The sequence below is a fragment of the Rutilus rutilus genome (assembly GCF_951802725.1).
Source record: "Rutilus rutilus genome assembly, chromosome: 11".
In the NCBI taxonomy this organism is placed as follows: Eukaryota; Metazoa; Chordata; class Actinopteri; order Cypriniformes; family Leuciscidae; genus Rutilus; species Rutilus rutilus.
In genome coordinates this window covers 38,564,852-38,592,351 of record NC_140216.1, presented here as the reverse complement: position 1 = coordinate 38,592,351, position 27,500 = coordinate 38,564,852, and the positions used below count along the sequence as shown (strand labels likewise).

General features: G+C 37.9%; 1 protein-coding gene across 3 annotated transcripts in view; it reads left to right on the top strand.

The window, feature by feature from the left end:
• Positions 1-17,879, top strand: part of slc45a4a (solute carrier family 45 member 4a) — a 51,349-nt gene extending 33,470 nt beyond the window's left edge. For all 3 annotated transcript variants that reach the window (XM_084423867.1, XM_084423865.1, XM_084423866.1), the window contains 6 exons: positions 3,382-3,570; positions 8,486-8,665; positions 9,086-10,158; positions 11,870-11,969; positions 12,488-12,699; positions 14,011-17,879. In XM_084423867.1, coding sequence (XP_084279993.1) covers positions 3,382-3,570; positions 8,486-8,665; positions 9,086-10,158; positions 11,870-11,969; positions 12,488-12,699; positions 14,011-14,379 — 2,123 coding nt within the window. In that variant the 3' untranslated portion in view covers positions 14,380-17,879. The remainder of the gene's footprint in view (positions 1-3,381; positions 3,571-8,485; positions 8,666-9,085; positions 10,159-11,869; positions 11,970-12,487; positions 12,700-14,010) is intronic.
• The last annotated feature ends 9,621 nt before the right edge of the window (positions 17,880-27,500 follow it).

The window sequence follows — 27,500 nt, the reverse complement described above, 5'->3', positions numbered from 1 at the left end:
TTTCTCCTCTTCCTCTTCTTCCTCTTCTTCCTCCTCCTCCTCTTCCTCTTCTTTTTCCTCTTCCTCTTCTTCCTCTTCCTCTTCTTCCTCTTCTTCCTCCTCTTTCTCCTCTTCCTCCTCTTCCTCCTCTTCCTCCTCTTTCTCCTCTTTCTCCTCTTCCTCTTCTTCCTCCTCTTCTTCCTCCTCTTCTTCCTCCTCTTCCTCCTCTTCCTCCTCTTCCTCCTCTTCTTCCTCTTCTTCCTCCTCTTCTTCCTCTTCCTCCTCTTCCTCAGTCAGTGGTCTACGCTGGGTAATGAGTGAGAAGGCACAGTAGTTGCTAGTTTCGCACGGCTTCTGCTGGTCGACCTGGTCTAGATCGTGTTCAGAGATGATCCTGGACCTCTGAAATCCATCTAAACTGGTTTGAGCTGATGGTTTCTCCGGCTGGGAACAGAGGAACGGAGTGGTTTTGTTTGATTCTCTGTAGAGCCGCGTCTCACTGTGATTTACTGAGTTTTCGGTACAGTATGACTTGTGTGTCTCTCTCTTTTAGAAAGCACTTCCTCCGGTTTGACTCATTCTGCTCTCAGTATTGTTCACCATTTTTGACCTGGTGGGAAACACACACAAATATCTCCTGTGATTATTTACTGAAATCTCTCAAACTTCCTGTTTGGATGTTTACTCCACATATTTTTCAAGGAACAAATAAGCTGCTCAGCAACTGATTGAGATCTTTTGTTTGTGCCTCGTCTCAGTGTTTGTGTGCTTTACTGCAGCTTACGCACAAAGACTAAATATAAATCTATATATATAAAACACATCTTAAGAAAGACGCGAGGAAGAGGAAGTGTCCTGGCTGTGGACGGTGGCACCGTGAGGTGAAGCCGGCCCGGCGTTCCCAAGCTCTCATCAGATCCGGTCCTGACTCTGATAAGAGACTCGGAAAACTTCTCAGGACTCCAGTGGACGTTTTTCCCAGAGGATCATGAGTTGCTGTTGTTGTTTTTTTGCGGATCCTGGACTGGGACGTCCCTCTTTTCTCCAGCAGGTGCAGTGGCATTATTCCAGCCGATGTCTGACAGCATCCGTGAGAAAAACTCCGACTTTTATAGTCGTTCTTTCATTTTTCGTCACAGAAGTGTGGGAACTATGTGGAATTATGACATAAGATCTCATTTTCATGTACACACATATAGTCCAGTCATTTTCTGAAAAAAGGTTGAACAAATTGCAACAGAAGCGAACTCAGAAACAGTCCCACGGATCCAGCCCCAAACCCCATCTCTTAAGAATGAATTATTGTATTAAATGTATTAATGCTCATGGGTAGCCTAAATGGGGTCCATTCAGACATTAACATTAAGTATTTTACTGTTATGTGTCAACAAGATTCAACAACACATTTTCACCTGGCTAGACCCAATGTTTAGATCTGTTGTGGTATTTATGCAAATTAGCACATACGTAATTAGATTATGCACCGTTTGTCCATGTTAACAAACAATTAAAAAAAACTTGTAATATATTTTTTGTTTGTCTTGATGTAAGTAATCAACTCAGTAATTTTCACGGTGATATCTAAAGGTTAAAATTTTGACCCTATTCACGAAAGAAAAATAATGAATATGAATAGACTATATTTGGGTCTTTTTCGAAACTTCTTCTGGACTTTTTTTTCCCCTTACTCAGGACATATTGAGGATACAAAATCAGTTGAGTTTGCTTCTGTTGCAATTTACTCAAGGTTGACCCCCCATTTTTGGCTTAAAATGACTGGACTAATACTCTTCTAATGGCCAACGGATTGGTTTGCTTTTCTTTCTGGAAATGCTGATCTGTTTCTGTAACACAATGAGCTTAAATGTACTTTTCCAAATGGTGAGCACTCAGACGAAGCATTATAAAGCAGCAAATGCACATTTCTCACATTAATGATGCTCATCTTTTCCATGAGCTCTTGACTGAATTATTGATTGTTTTATTTATTTATTAAGAACTTTTTCTTTTTCTTCATCTTTTCCTTGAGCACAGGTATCAACCTGACTCTTTTGTTTTATTATATATTTTTTAAATCCTTCTCTTCACTTCCAATATTTCTTTCTAAATGTAAGTTAACGTTCCAAAAGAAACTGTATTTCCTCTATTTCCTTTTTTTCTTTTTTTTTATGAGACCATTTGTTTTTCTAACCATTGAAAATAACATATTTTCTCAACTACAATTTTATAGTTAATTTTATATAAGTTCTTAATCTAAATAATTAGATGGGTTGCTACCAATAAAATTAAATCAACATTAACTCATGCAATAATATGTATATCTACCTAGGCATATAATAGAATATTAATATTTAATATATATTTTTTTTTTTGCTGTTTGCATTAGTGTCTGTAGATCAGCACTAATAGGCCAGTCTTCTGCTGATCCGGGAACAATGAAGGGGTATTTTTATTGGCGAGATGGGCGTTTGCCAGGCTTTTAGAGGATTATTAAGCACATAATGATTTCCACAGCCTTATTTATGATTCTAATCATGTGAGTCTGTGTGTGTGAGTTATTTGAATAGCGTTTAAAGCCTGTTACTCTTACAAACAATCTGCTTTACAGTCTGATCTTATTTTCTTATTGAATCCGGTCATAAGATCATAATTTTGAGTGCCAGCTGTGACAGACGTCAGCCGTCCTGACCTAAAAGTTCAACCCCAAAACCTACTCAAATCAAGCTCTCAATCTGTGCCATAATATATGAGCTACCTTACATAAATGAAACTTGAGTGTTTTTATCTTTATGACTGTCAAACATGCATCACATTGAGTTAATTAGCGTGTTTTGTTAAATCTGTGGATTGAAATATATTATGCAATCCAAGTGCATAAATCAGTTTTGAGTGGAGATGCTTGATATGTTGGTGAGGATGTTGAATATTGGATAATGTTAAGTGCCTACTCGAATCAAGACACACTGTGCCAAAAAATATGAGTTACAATATACATAAATGAAACTTGAGTGTTTTTATCTTTGACTGTCAAACATGCATCACATTAAGTTAATTAGCGTGTTATGTTAAATCTGTGTTATCCAAATGGATGGAAATCTTAAATGCAATTCAGAGATGCTTGATATGTTGGTGAGGATGTTGAATATTGGGTAATGTTTGCAATTGCATTAGTATTATCAGCATCGATCTGGTTAGATTGAATATTAGGTTTTTTTTTTCCAGTTGTAAAGTGGGTTTAATGGTTTATAATGGGTCTTTTATCGTATTACTGTTAATGCGGTTTTCTGAAAGCAATACGCATGATTATAATAATATGCAACAGAAAACCGCGAGATATTTGTGAGCCCTGGGCTGCGCGCGCAGGAAGTGACATCATAACGTGTGGCTGTAATGTGCTCTCAGGTCTTCCAGAGCAATACTACAGCCTGACGTGGTTCCTGAGCCCCATCCTGGGCCTGATCTTCACTCCTCTGATCGGCTCGGCCAGCGACCGCTGTACCCTGCGCTGGGGTCGCAGGAGACCCTTCATCCTGGCCCTGTGTGTGGGCGTCCTGCTGGGCGTCGCGCTCTTCCTCAACGGCTCGCTCATAGGTGAGCAGAAATACTATGTGTTGTTCAAACCTCGATGAAAATGATTGGACTGAAAGACTATCCTATAGTATTCAGACTCTGTAATGAGGCTAAAAGGATTTTAAGTGACCCATCTCATGTACTCTACCCCTCTTATGAACTCTTACCACCTGAAAGACTATCCGATACTGTAAAATAATATTTTCATGATTTATTACCACAACTATTTTTCTTTTGTCAAATCAACTTAGATAATGAATGTGGTTCAGATAATGTAATATTTTGAGATTCTGTTGATTTTGTGATTCTGTTGATTAAACTAATCTCCTTCTTTGTATTAACTCAAATTTTTAATTTCAATGAACTCAAAATTTTAAGGCAACCTGGAAAACCTACTTTTTTTAAGTTAACCCAACAATTATGTTTTACAGTGTCAGACTCCGTATGAACGATGCACATTAAATGAGGCTAAAAGGATTTAAAGTGACCCATCTCATGTACTCCACCCCTCTTATGAACTCTTACCACCTGAAAGACTATCCGATACTGTAAAAAAAATATTTTCATGATTTATTACAACTTTTTTTCTTTTGTCAAATCAACTTAGATAATTAATGTGGTTCAGATAATGTAATATTTTGAGATTCTGTTGATTAAACTAATCTCCTTCTTTGTATCAACTCAAATTTATTTCAATGAACTCAAAATTTTAAGGCAACCTGGAAAACCTACTTTTTTTAAGTTAAACCAACAATTATGTTTTACAGTGTCAGACTCTGTATGAACAATGCACATTAAATGAGGCTAAAAGGATTTTAAGTGACCCATCTCATGTACTCCACCCCTCTTATGAACTCTTACCACCTGAAAGACTATCCGATACTGTAAAATAATATTTTCATGAATTATTACCACAACTTTTTTTCTTTTGTCAAATAATGAATGTGGTTCAGATAATGTAATATTTTGAGATTCTGTTGATTAAACCAATCTCCTTCTTTGTATTAACTCAAATTTTTAATTTCAATGAACTAAAAACTTTAAGGCAACCTGGGAAACTTACTTTTTTAAGTTAAACCAACAATTATGTTTTACAGTGTCAGACTCTGTATGAACAATGCACATTAAATGAGGCTAAAAGGATTTAAAGTGACCCATCTCATGTACTCCACCCCTCTTATGAACTCTTACCACCTGAAAGACTATCCGATACTGTAAAAAAAATATTTTCATGATTTATTACAACTTTTTTTCTTTTGTCAAATCAACTTAGATAATTAATGTGGTTCAGATAATGTAATATTTTGAGATTCTGTTGATTAAACTAATCTCCTTCTTTGTATCAACTCAAATTTATTTCAATGAACTCAAAATTTTAAGGCAACCTGGAAAACCTACTTTTTTTAAGTTAAACCAACAATTATGTTTTACAGTGTCAGACTCTGTATGAACAATGCACATTAAATGAGGCTAAAAGGATTTTAAGTGACCCATCTCATGTACTCCACCCCTCTTATGAACTCTTACCACCTGAAAGACTATCCGATACTGTAAAATAATATTTTCATGAATTATTACCACAACTTTTTTTCTTTTGTCAAATAATGAATGTGGTTCAGATAATGTAATATTTTGAGATTCTGTTGATTAAACCAATCTCCTTCTTTGTATTAACTCAAATTTTTAATTTCAATGAACTAAAAACTTTAAGGCAACCTGGGAAACTTACTTTTTTAAGTTAAACCAACAATTATGTTTTACAGTGTCAGACTCTGTATGAACAATGCACATTAAATGAGGCTAAAAGGATTTAAAGTGACCCATCTCATGTACTCCACCCCTCTTATGAACTCTTACCACCTGGAAGAAGGTACAGAACTCTGTTGAACATAAATTAGTGACATCTACTTATTTATATATGGTGTGTATGAATATTTTGTGTATCAGGTTTTGGTGAAATGCTGGCTATGGAGCCCATTACAAATTTCCCTATATCAGGGACAATAAAGTGTATTTCAAACTTCAGCATCAAATCAAAATGATGTTTACATTCTTAACACATGTTGTACATACATGGCCTTAAAGGATCATCGTTCTTTGAGATGTGAACAGATATGTACAGGCTGCGCATCACTGAAAACACTAAATGCACTCATAAATGTTAACAATAATTATTAAAGAAATAAGAATGAAATAAATTATTATTTTTTTTGCTTTTTTCCGTGTTGAAAAGCAAAGTCGAGGCAACGTCACGAAATGTGAGATGGAAGCGTGCCTTCGGAGAGTGTGATTGGCTGCAGACACGAGTTAATCTCTGCATTTATTCATGAGAAAGAGCTCGTTCAGTCGCATCACTGCGCTGTATTACCCATGCTGTATTTTTACAGACATATTTCATATACTCTAGTGCTCTAAACATGAACAGCACCGTGTGTGCACACGTCGTCTTCAAATGAAATATATGTGCAAATAAGAAACTGATACAGCTGTATCATGAACGTGATGATATGAGGATGCACAGAAGACAATGATGTAGACCGACAATTCAAACAACAGTGGACAAACTATGCCTTTATCCTTCTGTTAAACTGATGCATCATTTGTTCAGAGACCGTAATGCTCGTAAATGTAATGAAATTATAATTATTAGACCTTTTAAATGTTCTACCGCGTTTCTCCCTCGCTTTGGCAGCTTGTTATGTTGGATTTTTAACCCTCAACCCTTTTAATATTCGTGTGTTGCAGGTCTATGTTTTATTGGTTGTTGTCTCCCCTTTTCCCACCCCTGCTCTCCCTCTTTTCCACAGCTTTACACGCCCATTTTTTTTTAGACTTTTTCCAACTCTGAGGTGTGAACGACCAGGATAAAACAGGAAAGGGTTCATGACACTTTAACACTGAGATCATGCACTTTTTCCTACCAAGGTTTTTTTTAAGACATGTAATACCTTGTTTTTGTACAGTATTCTCTTGACTATCTGTCGGTCTCTGAGTAAATGCTTTGTGTGTGACTCCGTCGGCCTCATGACATGGGAAAGGACTAGGAACCAGTTCACAGGGAACTGTTTCCTGTTGTGCCCTTTTTACCTTTCATTGCCAATCTGGAACAACTTCCTGTCTCCAGTGTTGCTGCGCGCCGACTCCATTGTCAGGAGGAAAGCGTGATACTCACCCTACCGCTGATAGAACAGAGAGCTAGTTCGTTTCCGCACTCTATATACTGTAGATGTTTTCACTATTTCAACAATATATGAAATAATACTAGAAAGAAATGAACAGTATTTTTATTTATTTATTTATTTATTTTTAGTATTGTATTTTTTTATTTTTTTTTATTTTTTTTTTATTATTTTTTTTTTTTTTTATTATTATTATTTTTTTTTTTTTTTTTTTTTTGTGCACCATGATGCTAATATGTTGCTAAGTGGTTTCTGTGGTGTTCTCTTGTGTTTTTCGTGCATTTCTAGCCGTTGCTAGGGTGTTCTGGGTGGTTGCTAGGTGATTCTTTACTACTAGCCCAAATCAAAAGTCCACCCCAAGTATCTATCAGGTTCCTCCTTCAATGTGAGTCTGTGGATTCTCTTTTTTATAATCCAAAATTGAGCACAGCAACGTCTCTCCGCAATGAAGAATCATTCATAAACCGTGTGGGACGAGTGACGAGTTTCATACTTTAGGTTAGGAGTTCATTCAGATCGATCATTACACAGATCATGCATAACTTGACCTCGTGACCTCAGGCTGTAGTGGCACACATGCTCTACTGTAACCCTCTAAACTAAGCCAGAACAATCAATACATGTGTGTTTTCTCACAACATGCATGTGTGTGTGCGTGACAGTGTGCCGGATCAAGGTCAGGACACTGAGGTCTGAACTGCTCCGGGATGCATTACAGGATGTTTGAATTCCCAGAGGGCTGTGTGTGCGGCGCACGTAAAAGTCTGTGAGATATTGATGAATCGTAAATGTGTGTGTGTGTGTGCATGCGCTAGATGTCCTGTATGTCCAGTGCTGAGTGAGACTGCTGCGTATCACACTGCTGCAGTGTTACGTAAGAGAGATGACTCGCTGTGTGTGTGTGTGTGTGTGTGTGTGTGTGTGTGTTTAAACTCATGCGGTTTAAATCTCCTGCAGGAACAGGAGAAAAACATATGGACAATATGGGAGATCAGTTTTCACAATCTAATGACTGAAACACAAACAACCTGTGTGTGTGTGAGTGTGTGTGTCTATTAAAGTATTTAAAACTAGGTTTGAATATAATAGACACCATATTATGACTTTATAAATGAAAGTTGTTGGATCATATAGCTTTGAATATGTTGGTAATTTGATGATGCTTTTAACTATTATTAAACGCATTTATATACATTAATGACAATGATATTTTTGTATTATTTGTGCATTATTATTATATTATTAATATTTTTATGCTTTTGTTTCATGTTTTCATTTGAATTTAATTTAGTAATTTGATGTGCTTTTTATTATAATGTAGTTTAAATATTTCTATATAGCTTTCAATTTAGTTCTAGTCATGTGAGTGCTCAAACGTTCAACTTTTTCAGCTTTTAAGTGTAAGTTTTTCAGTCTTTATTTTATTTTCAGCTTTATTTCCGTTTTCCAAAAAAAAAGTTCTATTTTTGGGCAACACTGATTCTGGGGGAAAAAAAATCTATAGCTTTTTCCCTCCAAATTTTCCCCTCCTAAAGTCTGGGATGTGTTTCAAACATCTGTCTCTCTCTCTCAATTTAATTCAATTAATAAATTGCTTTATTGGCATGACTGTACATAATACAATATTGGCAAAGCTTGGAATAGATAGAATAATTATAAAGACATCAAAATAATAAAATATTACAACATAACTTAAATTTAAATCTCTCTCTCTCTCTCTCTCTCTCTCTCTCTCTCTGTCTATCTCTCTCTCTCAGGTCTTGCTCTAGGAGACGTGCTTGATAACCAGCCGAGAGGGATCGTGATGACGGTGTTGGGGGTGGTGGTGCTGGACTTCTGTGCGGATGCGACCGAGGGTCCCATACGAGCGTATCTGCTGGACGTGGCCGACACCGAGGAGCAGGACATGGCCCTCAACATCCACGCCTTCTCCGCAGGTACAGCTTCAGTCATCACACATCACACTGCAGATGAACACACTCGTTTAGATCTGTGACTCAGTCTATCATACTTTTGAAAACTGGTTTTAAAGTGCACGTTTTTGAAAACTGTATCATTATCGTCTCCGTGTAAACTACAAAAACATGAACTTGTGGAAACCGTGACGTCGTGCGTATAACGTTTTCAGTCTATAGGCGTGTGTGTTTCTTTAACAAAGTGACATCGCCATCTACTGGCCTGGCAGCAGAACACAGCGCTTTTTGTCGTTTTCGTGGATCTGTGTGTACGGGGATCGTTTCGATAATCGTTGTCGTCTGTACGTGGAAAGTGCAAAGGAAAAACGTTTCTGTTTTTAGTACATCGTCTCATGTAATCGTTCCCTCAGTGCTAAACTGTGTGTGTGTTGTGTGTTTCAGGGCTCGGTGGCGCGGTGGGTTACGCTCTGGGCGGTCTTGACTGGACACACACCTTCTTGGGTCGAATCTTTAAGTCTCAAGAGCAAATTCTGTTCATGTTCGCCGCGGTTCTGTTCACGATCTCCGTGGCTCTGCACCTGTTCAGTATCGAGGAGCAGCAGTTCAGTCCGCAACAAGACCGTCTGGACGAGGAGGCGGAAACCCAGTCCAGCGTTAAGATCGCGCCGCAGCTCGACATGATCCACGAAGACGAGCACTACGGCTATTACGACACGGACCGGCGATCGGAGCGCGAGCTCGATATGGACTTCTTAGACGTTGAGATCGTTCGCTGTAAAAGCGACTCAGTTTTAGCGATGACCGACGCCACGCTAGACCACCTAGATCACGATATGCTGTTCCTACGCGAAATCGAGCCGTCAATCTTCCAAGATCGCATTTCTTCCTATCACGGGTCTCCGCCGCGCCGAAGCAGCAGCGCCGGGAGTCAAGAGTTCATGCGCGGAAAGTTCAGCCGCTTATCCACGTTTTTGCAGCAGGTTGAAAGCGAGGGAGAAGAAGCTCTGCTAAACAATCAGCTCAACGAATCGAAAGCTCCTAATGGACATCCAACGGACCTCAACGGACACGGGCCGCCCGGCTTGCAAACCTCAAGCACTAACGCATCGATACGCCGAAAACGCCACACGTTCTACCGACAGTCGTCCTGCACGTTCTCATACTACGGTCGAGTCGGATCGCACCGCTACCGCTACCGGCGCGCCAACGCGGCGTTCCTCATCAAACCGTCCCGCAGCATGAACGACATCTACGAGATGGAGAAGCGTCAGAAGCAGAGGAACGGGCAGAGAGCGAGGCATCAGAGCGGGAACACGAACTCCAGCGGGGACACGGAGAGCGAGGAGGGCGAGACCGAGACCACCGTCAGGCTCCTGTGGATGTCCATGCTGAAGATGCCCAGAGAACTCTTCAGACTGTGTGTGTGTCACCTCGTCACGTGGTTCGCCATCATCGCGGAGGCCGTGTTTTACACCGACTTCATGGGGCAGGTCATCTATGAGGGAGACCCTACGGTGAGATCCTGGGTTTTCTGTAGGAAAGGCTACGTTTGAGGAATAGGAGAGCCCGTCTACGGAGAGCCTGGCCACTCCCTATTAAGTCCTATTGTACCGAATTTTGGTTGTAGTTCCACCAGAGTTCCACTGGGGGCGATCGCCCATGAGTGCAGAATGAATGGGAGTCTATGGTGCTAGACGGCTAAATGTGTCTCTTTCACCCGATTGCCGTTGATAAATCTCAGATTTGATTGTAGGTTTTGCAAGTTCAACATGGGTTATAGGTCGAAAGTCGAATGAACGAGTACTTATGTCCTTTCGATTTCTTACAGGTTGAGTTGTTGTTGCCCATAACACACTAGCATTCTGCTAATGAACGCTGATTGGTCAGTGAAGGACTGATTACGACCAGAGATACCGCTTGATGGCATCGTGTGTGTGTGTGTGTGTGTGTGTGTGTGTGTGTGTATTTTCGGCGTGGTCTTTTAAAACAACAAAACAAAAACTTGTCTAGCACGTGTGTTTACCTCTGTCAGCTGTGTTGTCGATGCCTCGAGAGAAAAGAAAGTGCAGAGCGCGAAAGCACCAAAGTGACTGAAGGACTGCCGTAAAGCAGTATCTCTGGTCGTACGATGTGTATGACGTCATTGACACTTTAAAAGACTTTTTAAAGCAAATAAGTGACTCTAAGAAATCTAACACCCAGCAATGTGTAATTTCTTTGCATCTCCTTTCGAATACAACTTTCAAATTACTAGACAAAAAATTATATTCTGAGAAGAGTGGATTTTGAGGGGTATAGCGCCATAGACCTCCATTCATCCTGCACTCGTCCTGTGAGCGCCCCCATATGGAGCCAGAGTGGAACTGCAACCAGTACAGAAGCGCGAAGTTTACTGAGAGTGGAAGTTCTCCCCTTATTAGACATTCTCTGGGAATAGTTCACCACAAAATTATCATTTCATTGTTGTTGTCATCAAGCACCATAGAAACTTGAACATGCAACTTGAGAGCTAAATACCGTATAACTTTGTCTGAGAAAAAGACTATACTTCACCTGAAACTTTGGGATTTGGGAACTTTTTATATTATTTATTGATGTGGTTGTGTTTCTAATAATAATAAAAATAATAATAAAATAATATTTATTGGTGTATTAATTTGAATAAAATTTTTTATTATTTTAATTAAAATAAAAGCTGATAATTAAATCATAAAAAATCTATGAATAAAAAAAAAACACAATCAAAAATATTTAAAATATTTGTTGTAATAATATTAATAAGAATATTTATTGATGTATTAATTTGAATAAAAATATGATTTTTGTATTAAAATGAAAAGCTGATAATTAAATAAAAAAATCTATTAATTTAAAAAACAAATAAAAACACTTAATATGAAATATAAAAACAATATTTATAGATTTATTCATTTTAATAAAAATCTTATTTTTAATTAAAAGAAAAGCTGAAAAATAAATCATAAAATTATTAATTTAACAAACTTTAATTAAAAGAAAAGCTTATCATTAAATAAAAAAATATAACATTAAAATAAATAAAATTAATTAAATGCAAGCAAAACATACATACTAAAAAACATGAAATATGTATTCACCTGTATGCATGTCATGTGACACCAGAGAAGTGTTGCTTTAAGCATAAAGCAGAAAACGGTGTGTTGGAAGCTTCACCCTAAATATGAATGCCTGTTTTTGGCCCTATAGGCCCCGCAGAACTCCACGGCCCTTCTGAACTACCACCGCGGGGTCCAGATGGGCTGCTGGGGCCTGGTGATCTACGCTGCCACCGCTGCCATCTGCTCAGGTACATCTCCTCAAACCACACCTGTGCAACTACACAACGCTTCTGTCAGGACCACTATCCTCAAATACGAATGACCGTTAGCGTACAGTTAGGATTGGCGGCCTGGTTCTGTTCTGGTCAGCCTAGCATGGATAAGAGCAGCAATAACCCTCCTTAGGGTAAACAGAACACAACCAACATGAATGTAGTGCATATCATTAATTCAAGATTTTAATGTACAGTACAGCATGATTCGAGAAGTTATTCTGATTCAAAGGGCCAAATCCTGACTGGAGACAGGAGGAGCTGGGGAGGGAGGAGGGTAATGAGCTCCTGAGAAACGCCACAGCTGCTGATAATACTGAAGGAGCTCATATATGAATACAGTGATAGGCGTCGTTGAATTGATTGTAATCATAATTATTTTAAAACTGAAACACTGGATTGCCATGAATATAGCCACTGCTGCTGATATGGCGTTTAATCATAAATAACTTCACCAGATCAACTGCACTTCTTCATTTCTCCTGTGAACGCAGCTTTACTGCAGAAGTACCTGGATAACTTTGACCTCAGCATAAAGGTCATCTACATCCTGGGCACTCTGGGATTCGCGATCGGGACGGCCGTGATGGCGATCTTCCCGAACGTCTACGTGTCTATGGTGATGATCAGCAGTATGGGAATCATCTCCATGAGCATCTCGTACTGTCCGTATGCTCTTCTGGGACAGTATCACGATATTAAAGAGGTCAGAGTCGCCTGTGCACTCACACTCCTCTCTCTGAGACGCTAATCCCGCCGGATTAAAGCTAATCCCGTCCCTTCACCTCATCTTTGTCATGACCAGGGTTGAGGGGGGCATTTTAAACATGTACCAGGCAGTATCTGTGTCTTCAGATTACTTTCTGGGTGTAACGAGAACATAACTTGTTGTTGTTCAGGAGCATGACAGCAATTTAGCCATAAAAAAAAAAAAAGCTTTACCAATAATTAGTACTGGTATAGCATGGAAAAAACGTTACATTGCTTTTTTTGTCATAGTATATAGCGCACCAGGAAACTGAATAGTAGTAGTACTGCAAATTCTGATTCATTTTATTATTTATTTTTCCCCAAAAACATTTAAATATATATTTTTTTATAATATCTTAATATTTAATCTAGAAATTTGGAAGTGCAATCCCTTTATATTGAGCAAACTGAATAGGTAGTGCTGTAAATTCTGATTCATTGTAATGTATTTTTGTTTTATAAAAAATAATATATATTTTAAAAATATTTTTATAAAAATTATATAATCTTCTAGAAATTTAAATTGCAATCCCTATAAATTCATCAAGCTTAATAGGTAGTCCTGCAAATTCTGATTAATTATAATTTATTGAATTAAATAATAAATAAAAAAAAAATTATTTTTATTTATTTATTTATTTATTTTATTTTTATATAAAATCTGCTAGAAATAAAAATTGCAATCTTTATAAATGTAAAAGGTCTGTGTCCAGCAGCACACAAGCAAACGGAATAGGGAGTGCTTTTATTTTATTTTATTATTAATTTAATAAAGAAAATTAATGCTGCAGAATTTTATTTCATTTTTTATTCAATATTTTAAAATGCATTTAAATAAATATTAAATCAGCTAGACATTTAAATTGCAATTGTAAAAGTCTGTGTCCTGTAATCATAAACAAATGTAAATATCATGGCTATTCACTGGTCACAAGGTTGCATGTAATTCTACTTTACAGGTCATTTATTATTAGTTATTAGATTTTCTCTAAATAAACAGCCTTCTTAGAGCAGCTCATGCAATGCAAGTTTCAGTGGAGAATGTAAAGGTGCCAATAATGTTATATTCTTCTCATTATTTATCTAAATAAACCGCTGTCATAAGTTATTCGCTCAAAAAATGTCCTAATGGAGAGCATTATGATAATCAAAAGTTGCCCGGTGCATTATGAATCTAATGAATAAATGTCATGTTGCTTTAGTTCTTGAACAGCGGAGTCACGGGACGTTTAGATGCGACCGATGTGTTTTTGATGTGTTTCTGCAGTACGTCCAGCACAGTCCCGGGAACTCGAAGCGAGGCTTTGGCATCGACTGTGCCATCCTGTCGTGTCAGGTGTACATCTCTCAGATCCTGGTGGCGTCGGCACTGGGAGCAGTGGTGGACGCGGTGGGAAGCGTGCGGGTCATTCCCATGGTGGCGTCCGGCGGCTCCTTCCTGGGGTTCCTGGCGTCCTGCTTCCTCGTCATCTACCCGGGGTCCAGTCGAGACGGGGACTCGAAGGCCGAGCAGAAGAAGGCCTTGACCTCGTCCAGTAAGACTAACGGTGTCACGGAGAAGCCCAGCTTCCTCAAGCTCACTCGCAAAGGCGCCGCAACCACAACCTGCAAAGTGGAGTGTGAATCCACACTGTGAATGTGATCTAGCACGGCTAACATTCCCCACGGACGACGGAAGACGCGCTTTTCTCCTTGTTTTTGTTGGTTTGACTGTTTTTGTCCTGGTGTTGCGGGTCTCAGGGCTGCATCTCAGGGCCACCAGGGGGCGACTCTGGGCTGAACTCTTCAGGAGAGAGAGAGAGAGAGCACTGCACTGGTGTCTCTCGCTCTTAACCACATGCACTTCCCTTGCACACTTTCATTCAAAGCTCATCCTAAACTAATCTACTGTAAAGAGTCTTTAATATTAGGTAATCGCTCGATAACTTTATCCAGTTCTTTTCCTATTTTTGTAACTGATGTCCTGGTGGAGGGCGTTATGATTACCAAAAGTTGCTCAGTGCAATAATAACAGTTGTTTCACTATAATGGCTTTATTTTAGTCGTGTTATGCAGGTGAAAGGGTGAATCTCACGAATATATGCCATTTATTCATTTCTCAAGAAAAATACCAGAAATTCTGTTTGCATTCGCAGAAAATGAAGGGAATTTCTAGATTCCATTGTGACTTCATGACTATTTTCATGACAATCCAAAATTGACATTATAGAAAAAAACTTTTTTTTTTGCTTGTTGCTTTAAAAAAAAAAAAAAAGCTAAATATCAGTTCAAGTTGCAGTTGTTTATGAATAAAAAAAAAATCTTTATCCAGTAATCATAAACATCTAGGAAGTTTTCTTTTAAAATAGAATACATATAGAAATAGAAATAAATAGCAACAGTATAATTGGCATATTTAATTTTACTTTACAAATTATATAAAATATATTATTAGTTAGACTTTTTTTTATGTGTATATTTGCATTAGCCTACTATGGAGACACAGACCGGACATTCAGGAAACAAATATGCCGCGGCCACAAATTAACGTTTCATTCTCTTGTTTTAGTAAATCGAACAATATAATTATTCGTTTCTTTATTTTATATGGTGCGCATGATATAATTATTATGATTTAGTAAATCGTGGCCACTGACTAATGTCAGCTCGTTTTACTAATTCGTTTCCTCGTTTTGATTGATCTAAAACAAGGGAACTAATTATTACAACGTGGCCACGATTTAGAAAAGCGAGGGAACGAATTATTATATTGTGCGTATGATTTACTTAAAACAAGGGAACGTATTAATAAGTCATTGGAAGTAATCATTAATTCATGGCCACGATATAGGCTACATGTTTTCCCGCATGCCATGTGTGGGACTCCGTACAGTTGTGGAGAAATGTTTAATGTCATGAAAATAATGCCCGAATAAGAAATGCTTTATTTTCTCAATGCAAAATGTCTTTCTTTTGATTTCGAGGTGAAAAATGAAATGTCTGACTGTTTTCATGAGATTCCCGCAAAAGAAGGAGACGTAGAGCATCAGTGCCTCTGTTCATCGACGTACTGAAGTGCTTTGATATATTTCGTGCGAAGCTGCTGAGCTCAATGAGGGCGAGAAGTTTAGTTTTCCATGTTTCCTCAGACGACATAAGCAATGCTGAGAACGAGTAATAATCTCAATGCTGCATCCGTTTTCACGCATATACCAAACCAAGAAAAGCATGACGCTAGTTCTTACACTGACAGACTTCCACGTTGCGATGTCTTTATGGTGATTTTTCTTCAGCTGTGTAATTGCATTTGTGATTTCTGAGGTTGACGGCACTTTTTGGCAGAACTTTATCTTCTGGTTTGTACACACTCGCACTAGCGGTCTGTTTACATTAGCTCCTGGTGGCTGTGTTCGGTGGAGAGATGCGTTCGGTCGCTCTGGTCTATCCGAATAACTCATCTCCGCCATCTTGGCTCTTTCTCGAGCTCCAGCTGCACTCCAGTTTCCCGACACTGAGGAAGATTGTGCCAGACTGTGATTGATTGAGTTTTTCTGGACCTTTCTCTGTGTGTGTGTGTGTGTGTGTGTGTGTGTGTGTGTGTGATGAAGATCTGGGTTGTGATTTGAGCTGCACACTGTCAGCTGGATGTGATGAAGTCTTTACTGGACACAATTCTACTTCCTGTCTCGATGGTTTACCAGGCCAGTGGAAAGGACGTTTTGTTGAGGCACATTTGTACTGGCTTTAAGAGTATTAAAATCTTATCATAAGCTATATAGGCTATATATAGATTTTTTTTTCTGGAATGTTTATTGATAATAAAACCAAACTTGAAGACGAAAAACCATCAAGTTTCTGACAAATCAAACAGCGTTGCAATACGTGCACCAGCCTCGGTCAGTGTTGGCATTACCGTTGGCGAATCACTGGGACACTAAAACACTTTTCATTTGAATACTTGAAGTGCGCTCTTGGTTGTGTTTGGATATTTTGGGACGCGTTCGACGACTCCAGACCTCGAAGCAAAGACTTGGGGAATGTCGGGATTGTAAAGGACTCTCGGAGAGCGTTTCTGACTCCGTCAGGGATTGAAGTTTCCAGTATTGAATGTAACGTTTGTTCGTTTTTTTTAGGGCAAGAAGATTCAACGTTGCACCGAACTTGCACATACAGAGTTTTAAAAGAAATATGAATCACTATCTTGCAATAGACAAACCTAAACTGTGGTTATTTATTTTTTGAGCGCTTTATCCTTAAATATGAAAAGATATAAGTACAGATAAAAATATATTTACAGCTTGTGTAAAAGTGTGAGATGGGATGTGTGTGTGAGAGAGAGACATGTATATGCATGATCGTGTGTGTGTGTGCGCGCGTGCATGTGTGTTTTGCATCTCACTCTTTTATAGGATGAATTTCATGAAAATGTCCAGCTCACATTTCACCCTAAAATTGAATGAAAAATAACATACAATATTTGATTTGCATACAGAAAATAAAGCAAATTCTCCCAAATTCTCAGTATTGTAGTAGAACAATAATCTTTTATTATTATTATATATTATATATAATTTAATATATACTGTGAGTGTGAGTGTGTGTGATATATATCTATATCTAATATAATTATTTTCCCATTAAAATAATGAGAATTTGAGTGTGCAAATTAGCTTATTTTTTTAGAATGCAAAATATAATTCTCTATTTCTTTCTTTTGATTTTGGGGTGAAATGTTTTGTGACCTTGAGATTCACTCTATAGAATCAACTTTAGTTTACAATTCACATTTCACTTTAGCAAAAGGTCATCGTAATTCTGAAAACGACGTAGTCTTTCTCTTTCTGTGTGTTTTTGTGTTGGCCTCACTGTCACACGGAGTGTGTTTCAACATTCGGGATGATCATGTTTTCCTGTGGGAAAACCAGATGGATGTTATTGCAGCGTATAATGTATGACGGGAGAGTGTACTATATGCCTTGTCATTTAACAGATATGTGTATATATAGATTCTTTTGCTTATGTACAAAAGCTTATTATTTTTTATTAGTTTTATTTTCTATGAGGACTGTATATAAATCCTGTACATATGCCTGAAAATGTAGAGGAACTGAAAACACTGTATTGAATGCACCTTTAAAGAATTTAAACCAAATATGACAGTCTGTCATCTGTTTTCTTTTTTGGGGGGATTCTTCACACTCATATTTCACATATGGTCACATTGATCTGTGCTTACATTAAAAGTTCATCCAAATATGAAAGTCATACAGGTTTGGAGCAACATAAGTAAATTATGATTGAATTGTCTTTTTGGTGAAATGTTTCTTTAACAATACTGTATTAAAGTGCGCAATAATGTTTATATATAATCTATAGCGCCATCTACTGGACAGAGAGACGAACGCCTGCTTCTGCACTGACCTCACTGTAGATCAGAATGTCACAATTTTAATAATGTGAATATTAATATTTAAGTAAATATTAAAAATGATCAAGGATTTCTACCAAGAGTGCATTCGTTTACAATTCATTAAGTCCGTTTAATATAATTTAAGTTGAAATTGGCAGCAACTGAAGTTTTTTAAAGTATATTTTCCTAAAAATCTCACCAACTTGCTCCACCTCACATTCTTTTTCAGCTGATGTCGAGCTATTGTTTAATGTTAATCAATATTCAAATAATTTAGTCATTTTTTTTAGGCTGCTATTGTAGAAAATACCCTGAAATCTTGAAATCTTCATGTAAAATGCTGCATGTTGAATGCTTTAGTGACTCTAGCGTTAGTAATGCAAAGTCTATTCGCCCAGAATTGCCCCAAAAACAGATGTGTTTGTCCAGAGGTTCCTGCATATACATGTTATTAGTCATATCAATTATCTGGAAATTATATTTGATTCAGGGTTATTATAGTTAACAAAAACTAAAACCTGAAATTAAAAAAATACTGAAAGTTTATTTTATTTCAGCTATAGGTGACACGGAAACAATGCTCATTTTCATTTAGTTTAACTTGATGTAGCCTACTAAAATAACTAAAACTCAAACTGAAATAAAAATGAACAAAAGCTAACCAGACATTGTTATTAAAAAGTAAAACCTAATAAAAATGACAAAACACAACAAAATGACTAAAACTTCAACAAAAAATAAAATGAAAGCAAAAAAAATAAAAAAATAATAATAATCATACAAACTAGTAACTCAAATGAACACAGAGAATGTGATGTCAAGTGCTTCTACTACTTTGGCTATTTAAATCACTCGTCCAGTTCAGCCCAAACATGAACAGCACACGGACTGTGTATTTAACCATGAAACATGTTAATAGAGTTTGTAGTTTGCTGTTTTTCATCTCCTGGATCCTGTGGACACATTAACGTCACCCTCAGCCATCCTTCATCTCAGTCTACGGTCTCATAAACTCATGAACATCAGTGTGACTCTGAGCTTTCCTGCAACAGAGGAGATTATGCTTTATGAACAGCTGCTAATTAGAGGTGATGGAGGCTTTATTTAGAGTGGCTGAGAGTAAATATCCAGAAATATACACTTGAAGCCTTTCAATTATTAATATATACTCTCACGGACCTTTTCCTGGACTGTTCCCAGCTGGTGGAATAACCTGCCATACAGTATCTCAATTCGAGCAGCCATTTAAAAAAAAAACACATCTTTTTCATCAGCACCTGACCACCAGCACTTACCTTACCTTTTCTATTCTATTTGTTTTGTTTTTCTGATTTAAAAAAAACCCTCTCTATGTGTTCTGTGCTGAGACTATCTGAGACTTTTGTGGCCCTCTTGTTGCTCTGATTGCTTTATTGCTCCCCTCATTTGTAAGTCGCTTTGGATAAAAGCTCCTGCTAAATGATTAAATGTAAATGTAATATATATATGAAGAGTTCAGATCCAAAAGCCTCTAAGTGCCATGTGAAAATTTCTTCTAGAATGATAATTTTTATCAAGCTTGTATATTTAAGTTCAATAATTTGACTTAAATGACAATTAATAGGTCATTTTCATTGCCATTTAAGTCAAATAACTGAACTTAAATAAGCTTGATAAAAATTATCATTCTAGAAGAAGTTTTCACGTGGCACTTAGAGGCTTTTGGATCTGAACTCACTCTCTCTCTCTCTATATATATATATATGCATTAAATTATGATATTTCACTTTTAGCGCTTTTTTATTGATCATTTGATTATTTTTTTGATTATTAAAACATTTAAGTGTGATGTAAATTTAATTATTACATACAAAATAATATGTAAATTATTATATATCATATTTCAAAATTGAAATCATATATTCATAAATCATTGGTTTAAAGACTAAGATTCTGACTGCTGAAACACTGTTGTGGGCAAAAGTGTTATATTTATGCAGTAATAGTAAACATTTGTGTCAAATACAGTATATATATATATAAATACACCCATAAATGCACAGAAGCAAGAATGCTCTCTCTCTCTCTCTCTCTCTCTCTCTCTCTCTCATATGATGTAAGACATCAGATGGTTATAAACCTGAAAACGAGTCCCTTTGCTGCTTTGGGTTATTCACTTACAGTGGACGTCTGTCACACATGGACCCCGATGTTTAGAAGCAAATGTGCAGACATAAGCTGAAATATTGCTTTTATATATTATTTTTTGCAGTGCTGCTTGGCCAGTATGTTTCCATTGTAAATGTATAAAATGCAATGCTTTTTTTTTACCACTGTACAGCATTTACAGCTGCTGTCAATCAAGCGTAACTTGCAAATGAACCCTGAGTCTTCCTGTAACTCATGCCGGAGCGAGAGAAGGAGCCCGTCCTGGGGTTTTCACAGTGAGCCGATGTGCTCTGATAAATCACCGGGAATAGTCTGCTTCTCAGGGCCATTTTAAGAGACGGGGAATCTTTATTAACTTTTGCGGATGTCTTTGCCTGGTAATGAACAAATCAATTATTCATCTTTTTCTCATAATTTTAATTCGTCACACTGATCTGATAGATGAACATTTTATTTTTTCATCCGCACATCCCTGTCACAACGTACTGGTGGAACACCCAATATGTTGATTCAGTATTTTCCTCTTGGTTTTATACTTTCAGAAATATTGACCAGACTAACAGGCCAGTATTATAAACGCATGATTGACAAAAAGTGTCATGCACCTATACGTGCAATTCATTAGAAATTATAGTACTTTTACACAATATACTCAAACATCACTGAAACTCAGATTTTAATAACCACTAGTCAGAAAAGTCCTCAATTACCGTTTACACTGTTTTTTACATGATCTTTTAGGAGATCAAGAATTTCCAGGGATCAACATTCTCCCCTAAAAGTGACCGGGAAGACCAAACCGTAAGTCGTAGAGACTTGAAACTTTGAGGGATGCTAGTACCCACCCTGTCTACAATTTCACCAAAGGTTGTCCCAATCGGCCTGATGGTGGCGCTACAGCGATCAAAAGTATGTCGTGGCTCATAACTCCGAATCAGTTCATCGCAAGCTCGAGTGTCTTATCTCATTGGAATCATTGGCTCAAGACCAACTAAATGGATTTTCAGTGTATTCTGGGTTTAGCTTCACCACAAAGGAAGGATTGTTGCACACATTTATGAGATTTCTTATCTTTTACTTCCTCTACTTCAAGTAATTGAACTCATTATTTTGTTAGCAAAATACAAAGTTCTGTCATGAAACTCTAGATGACGCAGGCTGATCAGTCCTTAACTCAATCTGCTTGCAATCACATCGTTCTCTAATGGCCACAGCTGATTGGTTCCTGCTGTATCAGTAGCCAATGAGATCGCAGCTCAAACTTCAATACTTCAGCATTTGCTTTAGCAGTGCAGCGCGCTTTCAGAAACCCTCCCCCTTCCCCAGCTCCACCTGTATAGATCTGCTACGGGTAATTCACTATATTGTGAAGCAGCAGCCTGTCTTACTTGCTCACAGCAGTGTGTCATGTGTGTGTGTGTGTTGGCAGAAGCAAGTCCTGTACTTGCTCTGCAGCAACATCAATACCAGCAGCAACAATAATAACAGCAGCAGCTAGCAAGATCTATTCTGCTGAGACCAAGAATATCATATTGTCATTGTCATATCCATTACCATGCCAAACACTTGTCATGACAGAACTGTTTTCATTGTCTGATTCTACATGCAGCCGAACGTCTGGGAAGAGAGAGATCCCACGCATGCAGAGAGAGATTCCTCTGACATTCACTGCAAACACGAGCGCTTGTGCTTTCTGTAATTATCCACATCTGCCTGACCATTGATCTAGTGTGGTCTATCCGAAACCTCCCTCGAGTCATGAACACGGCCTTGGGATAGTTCCACGTGTGATTCTTGACAGTCATTACAAATATGTGGCCTTTTTATACGTAATTTTCCCCCTTATATAGCTTTCCAATTAGGAGACATGCAAGCTGAATTATGCTCACCATGGCAACCGAGTCAGCATGTGTTCCCTTTGATATCAGCCTGTCCCACAGTGAAGCAAGGTTTATCACTGCATGCTAAAATTAGCACTTTCTGTCTGTTTCACACTCTCTCTCTCTCTCTCTCGCTTTCTCACACACACCTTCTCCCTTCTTCAATTCCCATTCCGTGACCCATCCAGTAATGCCAGCGACCTGAAGACGACAGGCGAGTCAGGAGTGTGAAAACACTGCTTCACAAAATGTGACTAGTTTGTTGCCTAAATATTGATTTCTAATAGGTTGTGATCAAAGTGACCATTGCACCCCTTAAGAAAAGGATAACATTAGTTAATATGAACTATTCTAAAGCATTAAATAATCTTAGTTAATGTTAATTTCAACAGTTTCCAATACATTATTAAAATAGTGTATACTAATGCATGTACAGTCTCAAGCATTCTCGAGTATAAATACCCAGCTATAATTCATGTAGGTGATTTTGAAGTAATATTTTATGTCGTTGTCGTTTTGTGTTGTTGCTTATTTACGTTGTGTTGTACATTTAGTTGTGTTGTGGCTTATTTACATTGTGTTGTTGCTTATTTACGTTGTGTTGTACATTTAGTTGTGTTGTGGCTTATTTACATTGTGTTGTGGCTTATTTACTTTGTGTTGTGGCTTATTTTCATTGTGTTGTACATTTAGTTGTGTTGTGGCTTAATTTCGTTGTGTTGTGGCTTATTTACATTGTGTTGTTGCTTATTTACGTTGTGTTGTACATTTAGTTGTGTTGTGGCTTATTTACATTGTGTTGTGGCTTATTTACTTTGTGTTGTGGCTTATTTTCATTGTGTTGTACATTTAGTTGTGTTGTGGCTTAATTTTGTTGTGTTGTGGCTTATTTTCATTGTGTTGTTGCTTATTTACGTTGTGTTGTACATTTTCCGTTGTGTTGTGGCTTATTTTCATTGTGTTGTGGCTTATTTACTTTGTGTTGTTGCTTATTTACGTTGTGTTGTACATTTAGTTGTGTTGTGGCTTATTTACATTGTGTTGTGGCTTATTTACTTTGTGTTGTGGCTTATTTTCATTGTGTTGTACATTTAGTTGTGTTGTGGCTTAATTTCGTTGTGTTGTGGCTTATTTTCATTGTGTTGTTGCTTATTTACGTTGTGTTGTACATTTTCCGTTGTGTTGTGGCTTATTTTCATTGTGTTGTGGCTTATTTACTTTGTGTTGTTGCTTATTTACGTTGTGTTGTACATTTTCCGTTGTGTTGTGGCTTAATTTCGTTGTGTTGTACATTTTCCGTTGTGTTGCGACTTTATTTCGTTGTGTTGTGGCTTATTTCCATTGTGTTGTGGCTTATTTACGTTGTGCTGTACATTTTCCATTGTGTTGCGACTTTATTTAGTTGTGTTGTGGCTTATTTACGTTGTGTAGTGGCTTATTTACGTTGTGCTGTACATTTTCCATTGTGTTGCGACTTTATTTAGTTGTGTTGTGGCTTATTTACGTTGTGTTGTACATTTTCTGTTGTGTTGTGAACTTATGTTTGCTTTTTAAATTTGGTTGTGTGGTGCACTACTGGGCCACCGTAGAATTTCCCTATCATAAGAACCGCACTGTTCTCTTCATAGTGTGTTTCCTCAGAGGAACTGGAAGATGGATCACACCACTGGTCCTTCATGTGATGTTTGTTTCTCGTGGGGAAAGAAGGCCTTCCTCAGCCTCTCACACATAGAGGGCGGCCGCAGTTTAATGGATCGATCGGTTGACTAGCTCTTCCATCGTTGACCTTTGCTAAGTGGCTAACGCTTGGTCTTGTTACAGGCTGCGGATGGAGAGCTATTGACCACTGGGAAGTGTAAACTCCTTTATAAACTCTGAGTTTGTTAACATGAACCAATTACAGCGACATATTCCTCTAGATCGGACAGAAGCCAAAGCCTGACGTTAATGAAGTCCACACTGATCTCACTGAGCTCTGGAAGAGGAGGAGGAGGAAAGAGAGAGAGAAAACAAAGTGAGAGAGAAGATGTATCTATCTATGTATGAATCTATCTATTCGTCCGTCCATCTATTAATTTATCTGTCTATCCATCCATCTATCTGTATATCCATCCATCCATCCGTCTATCTGTCTATCCATCCATCCATTAATTTATTATTCTGCCCATCCATCCATTCATCTATCTGTCTATCCATCCATTCATCTATCCGTCTGTCTATCTGTATATCCATCCATCCATCCATCCATCCATCCATTCATTTATTCTTTTGCCCATCCATCCATTCATCTATCTGTCCATCCATCCATCCATTCATTTATTCTTCTGCCCATCCATCCATTTATCTGTCCATCCATCTGTCTATCCACCCATTCATCTATCCGTCTGTCTATCTGTATATCCATCCATCCATCCATCCATTCATTTATTCTTTTGCCCATCCATCCATTCATCTATCTGTCCATCCATCCATCCATCCATTCATTTATTCTTCTGCCCATCCATCCATTCATCTATCCATCCATCTGTCTATCCACCCATTCATCTATCCATCTATCTGTCTATCCATCCATCCATCCATTAATTTATTCTTTTGCCCATCCATCCAATCATCTATCTGTCCATCCATTCATTTATTCTTCTGCCCATCCATCCAATCGTCTATTTGTCAATCCATCCATTCATCCATCCATTCATTTATTCTTCTGTCCATCCATCCATTCATCTATCTGTCCATCCATCCATCCATCCATCCATCCATCCATTCATCCATCCATTCATTTATTCTTCTGCCCATCCATCCAATCATCTATCTGTCCATCCATCCATCCATCCATCCATTCATTTATTCTTCTGCCCATCCATCCATTCATCTATCTGTCCATCCATCCATCCATTCATTTATTCTTCTGCCCATCCATCCAATCATCTGTCCATCCATCCATCCATCCATTCATTTATTCTTCTGCCCATCCATCCATCCATCCATCCATCCATTCATCCATCCATTCATTTATTCTTCTGCCCATCCATCCAATCATCTATCTGTCCATCCATCCATCCATCCATCCATCCATCCATTTATTCTTCTGCCCATCCATCCAATCATCTGTCCATCCATCCATCCATCCATTCATTTATTCTTCTGCCCATCCATCCATTCGTCAATTAATTTATTCTTCTGCCCATCCATCCATCTTTTGTCTTCACTTCCAGTGGTGTGCCATTCATTTAAACAGTACAAATATTTAATGTAATTAGTAAAAAAAAAAAAAAACTCAATTAATATGAGCTCATAGAAACTACATGCATAATAATGAAAGACTTAGCAAGACGCTGTTTAAAATAGTTCTAGATGGTTTACAGTATATCCCACCGCGGGACGTGAACTTCCAAAATGCATTGCATGTCAAACACCAATCTACAAATCTGCAGATTCAGCCGTTTCTATACACACATTAAGAAGTTATTGGGAGGAAACTGCCCACCACGAGAATGAATCACCTTTTCCATCTTGACCTTTCTGAAGTCCACATATGCAGAGATGACCTATTCCCACTCAAGAATATTAATGGCCGTTTCTCGGGCTTAAGTACCTATAAAGCAAACAGCCAGACATGATGGCGGCGCAGGTAGAGCAGGTTTATTCTCCTCCTCAGTGTGAAGGTCAAGTTCAAACGACTGAGCGTTGGAATTAATTTCCTGTGGTTCGCTAAACCTCTGAAGCTTTATGACACTTCAGATGACCCTGCTCACGTTTTCTTAAAGGGCTGGTAAAATGCCCTTTTCACAAGATGTAAAATAAGTCTCTGATGTCCCCAGAGTGTGTGTGTGTGTGAAGTTGTAGCTCAAAATACCTCACAGATATTTTTATATAGCATGTTAAAATTGCCTCAATTGGGTGAGCAAAAATGCACCGTTTTTGTGTGTGTCCCTTTAAATGCAAATGAGCTGCTGCTCCCGGCACAGGGGGCGGAGCTTCAACAGCTTGTGCCAGCTTACCTCACACTGACATGCACTGAAAATGTAAAAAACTTTTAGCCTTTTGTGTTCAAACCGGAGTCAAACAATGATGGAGAGACTCAAGAAGAAGTGACAACATGTAGAAGCAACAGGACGTTTCTGAATGGTTAGTTGATGAGTTTATGTAGCTTATGTGTAGTTATCTTCTAGTCATTTATTAGTATATTCTGTCTTGATTGATAATCTATAAATCGCGTCCCGGGGGCGGGGTTTATGTAAATTCTATGGTTGGTGATGTCACTAACCCGGGAGGAATGTGGTGTAGTCTCTACCAGCCGTTTGTTGTAGTCCTTAAAAAGCTATTTCTTTAAAAGAAAATATCTCCCTTTGCTTTGAACTTTGAGCGTCGTAACTTTGCAGATGTTGTTTATGCTCAAACAGCAACATTACACACTAACTAAAGTTAGAAAAGTCAAATCATAATCAAACACCCCTTTAAGATTCAAGGCTGAAGTTTATCAGAATCACATTGGGTCCTTGGGTTTGTTTCTTAGTGTTCAGATCTCGCTGAACGGCCTCATGAATCACTCTGCGATGCAGATAAAAGTCGACAGTCTTTAGTTTTAAAGTGCTTTCAATTTAAACAACTTGTTGTGGTTACTAGTCCAGACACTAAATGTGCGGTCAGAAAAGGTTCTGTTGATAGATGATATTGGCTGTTCAAGGTTTCTGCATGAATGAATGTAAAAACTAACATAAAGCACTGAACGCTGACATGCAACCACATTGCAATGCCGTTAGCATCAGGCACACACCACTCACATTTTAAATAGCTGAGAATACCATTACTGACGCTCTTGTGTGATAAATTGCTTGTTTTTCCTCATTTGTAAGTCATATTGGATTAAAAAAAAAGTCTGTTGAATTATTAAATGTAAATATGTTACTTTATCATATGACTCCTGTAGACTTACTGGAAATAATGTCCATGAAATGTAATCATCCCGTCCCTCTCCACACAACTCAAACAAATGTGATCATAAGCGCGATACCGCAGGACACCATTAAACACTGGCACAAAGAGAAAGAGCAAATCTATTACACCACAGATAAAGAGATGGAAAGAAAGAGGCTTCCCGCGCTGTAATTACATCACAAACATCCCTCCACAATCACAAGACCTGGTTTGCTCTCGGGGGGTTTACAGAAGTCTCATTTAACGCCATCATTCTTTCAGATTTGCGTTTTATATTTGAATACATTTGAGGTTTGAGTAACTGCATGTTCATATTTTCTCACCTTTCTGGCAGAACAGAATGAAAATAATCATTTCATTTCAGACCCAGAATCATCAGAAGCCACATCCATCCTCGCGCCT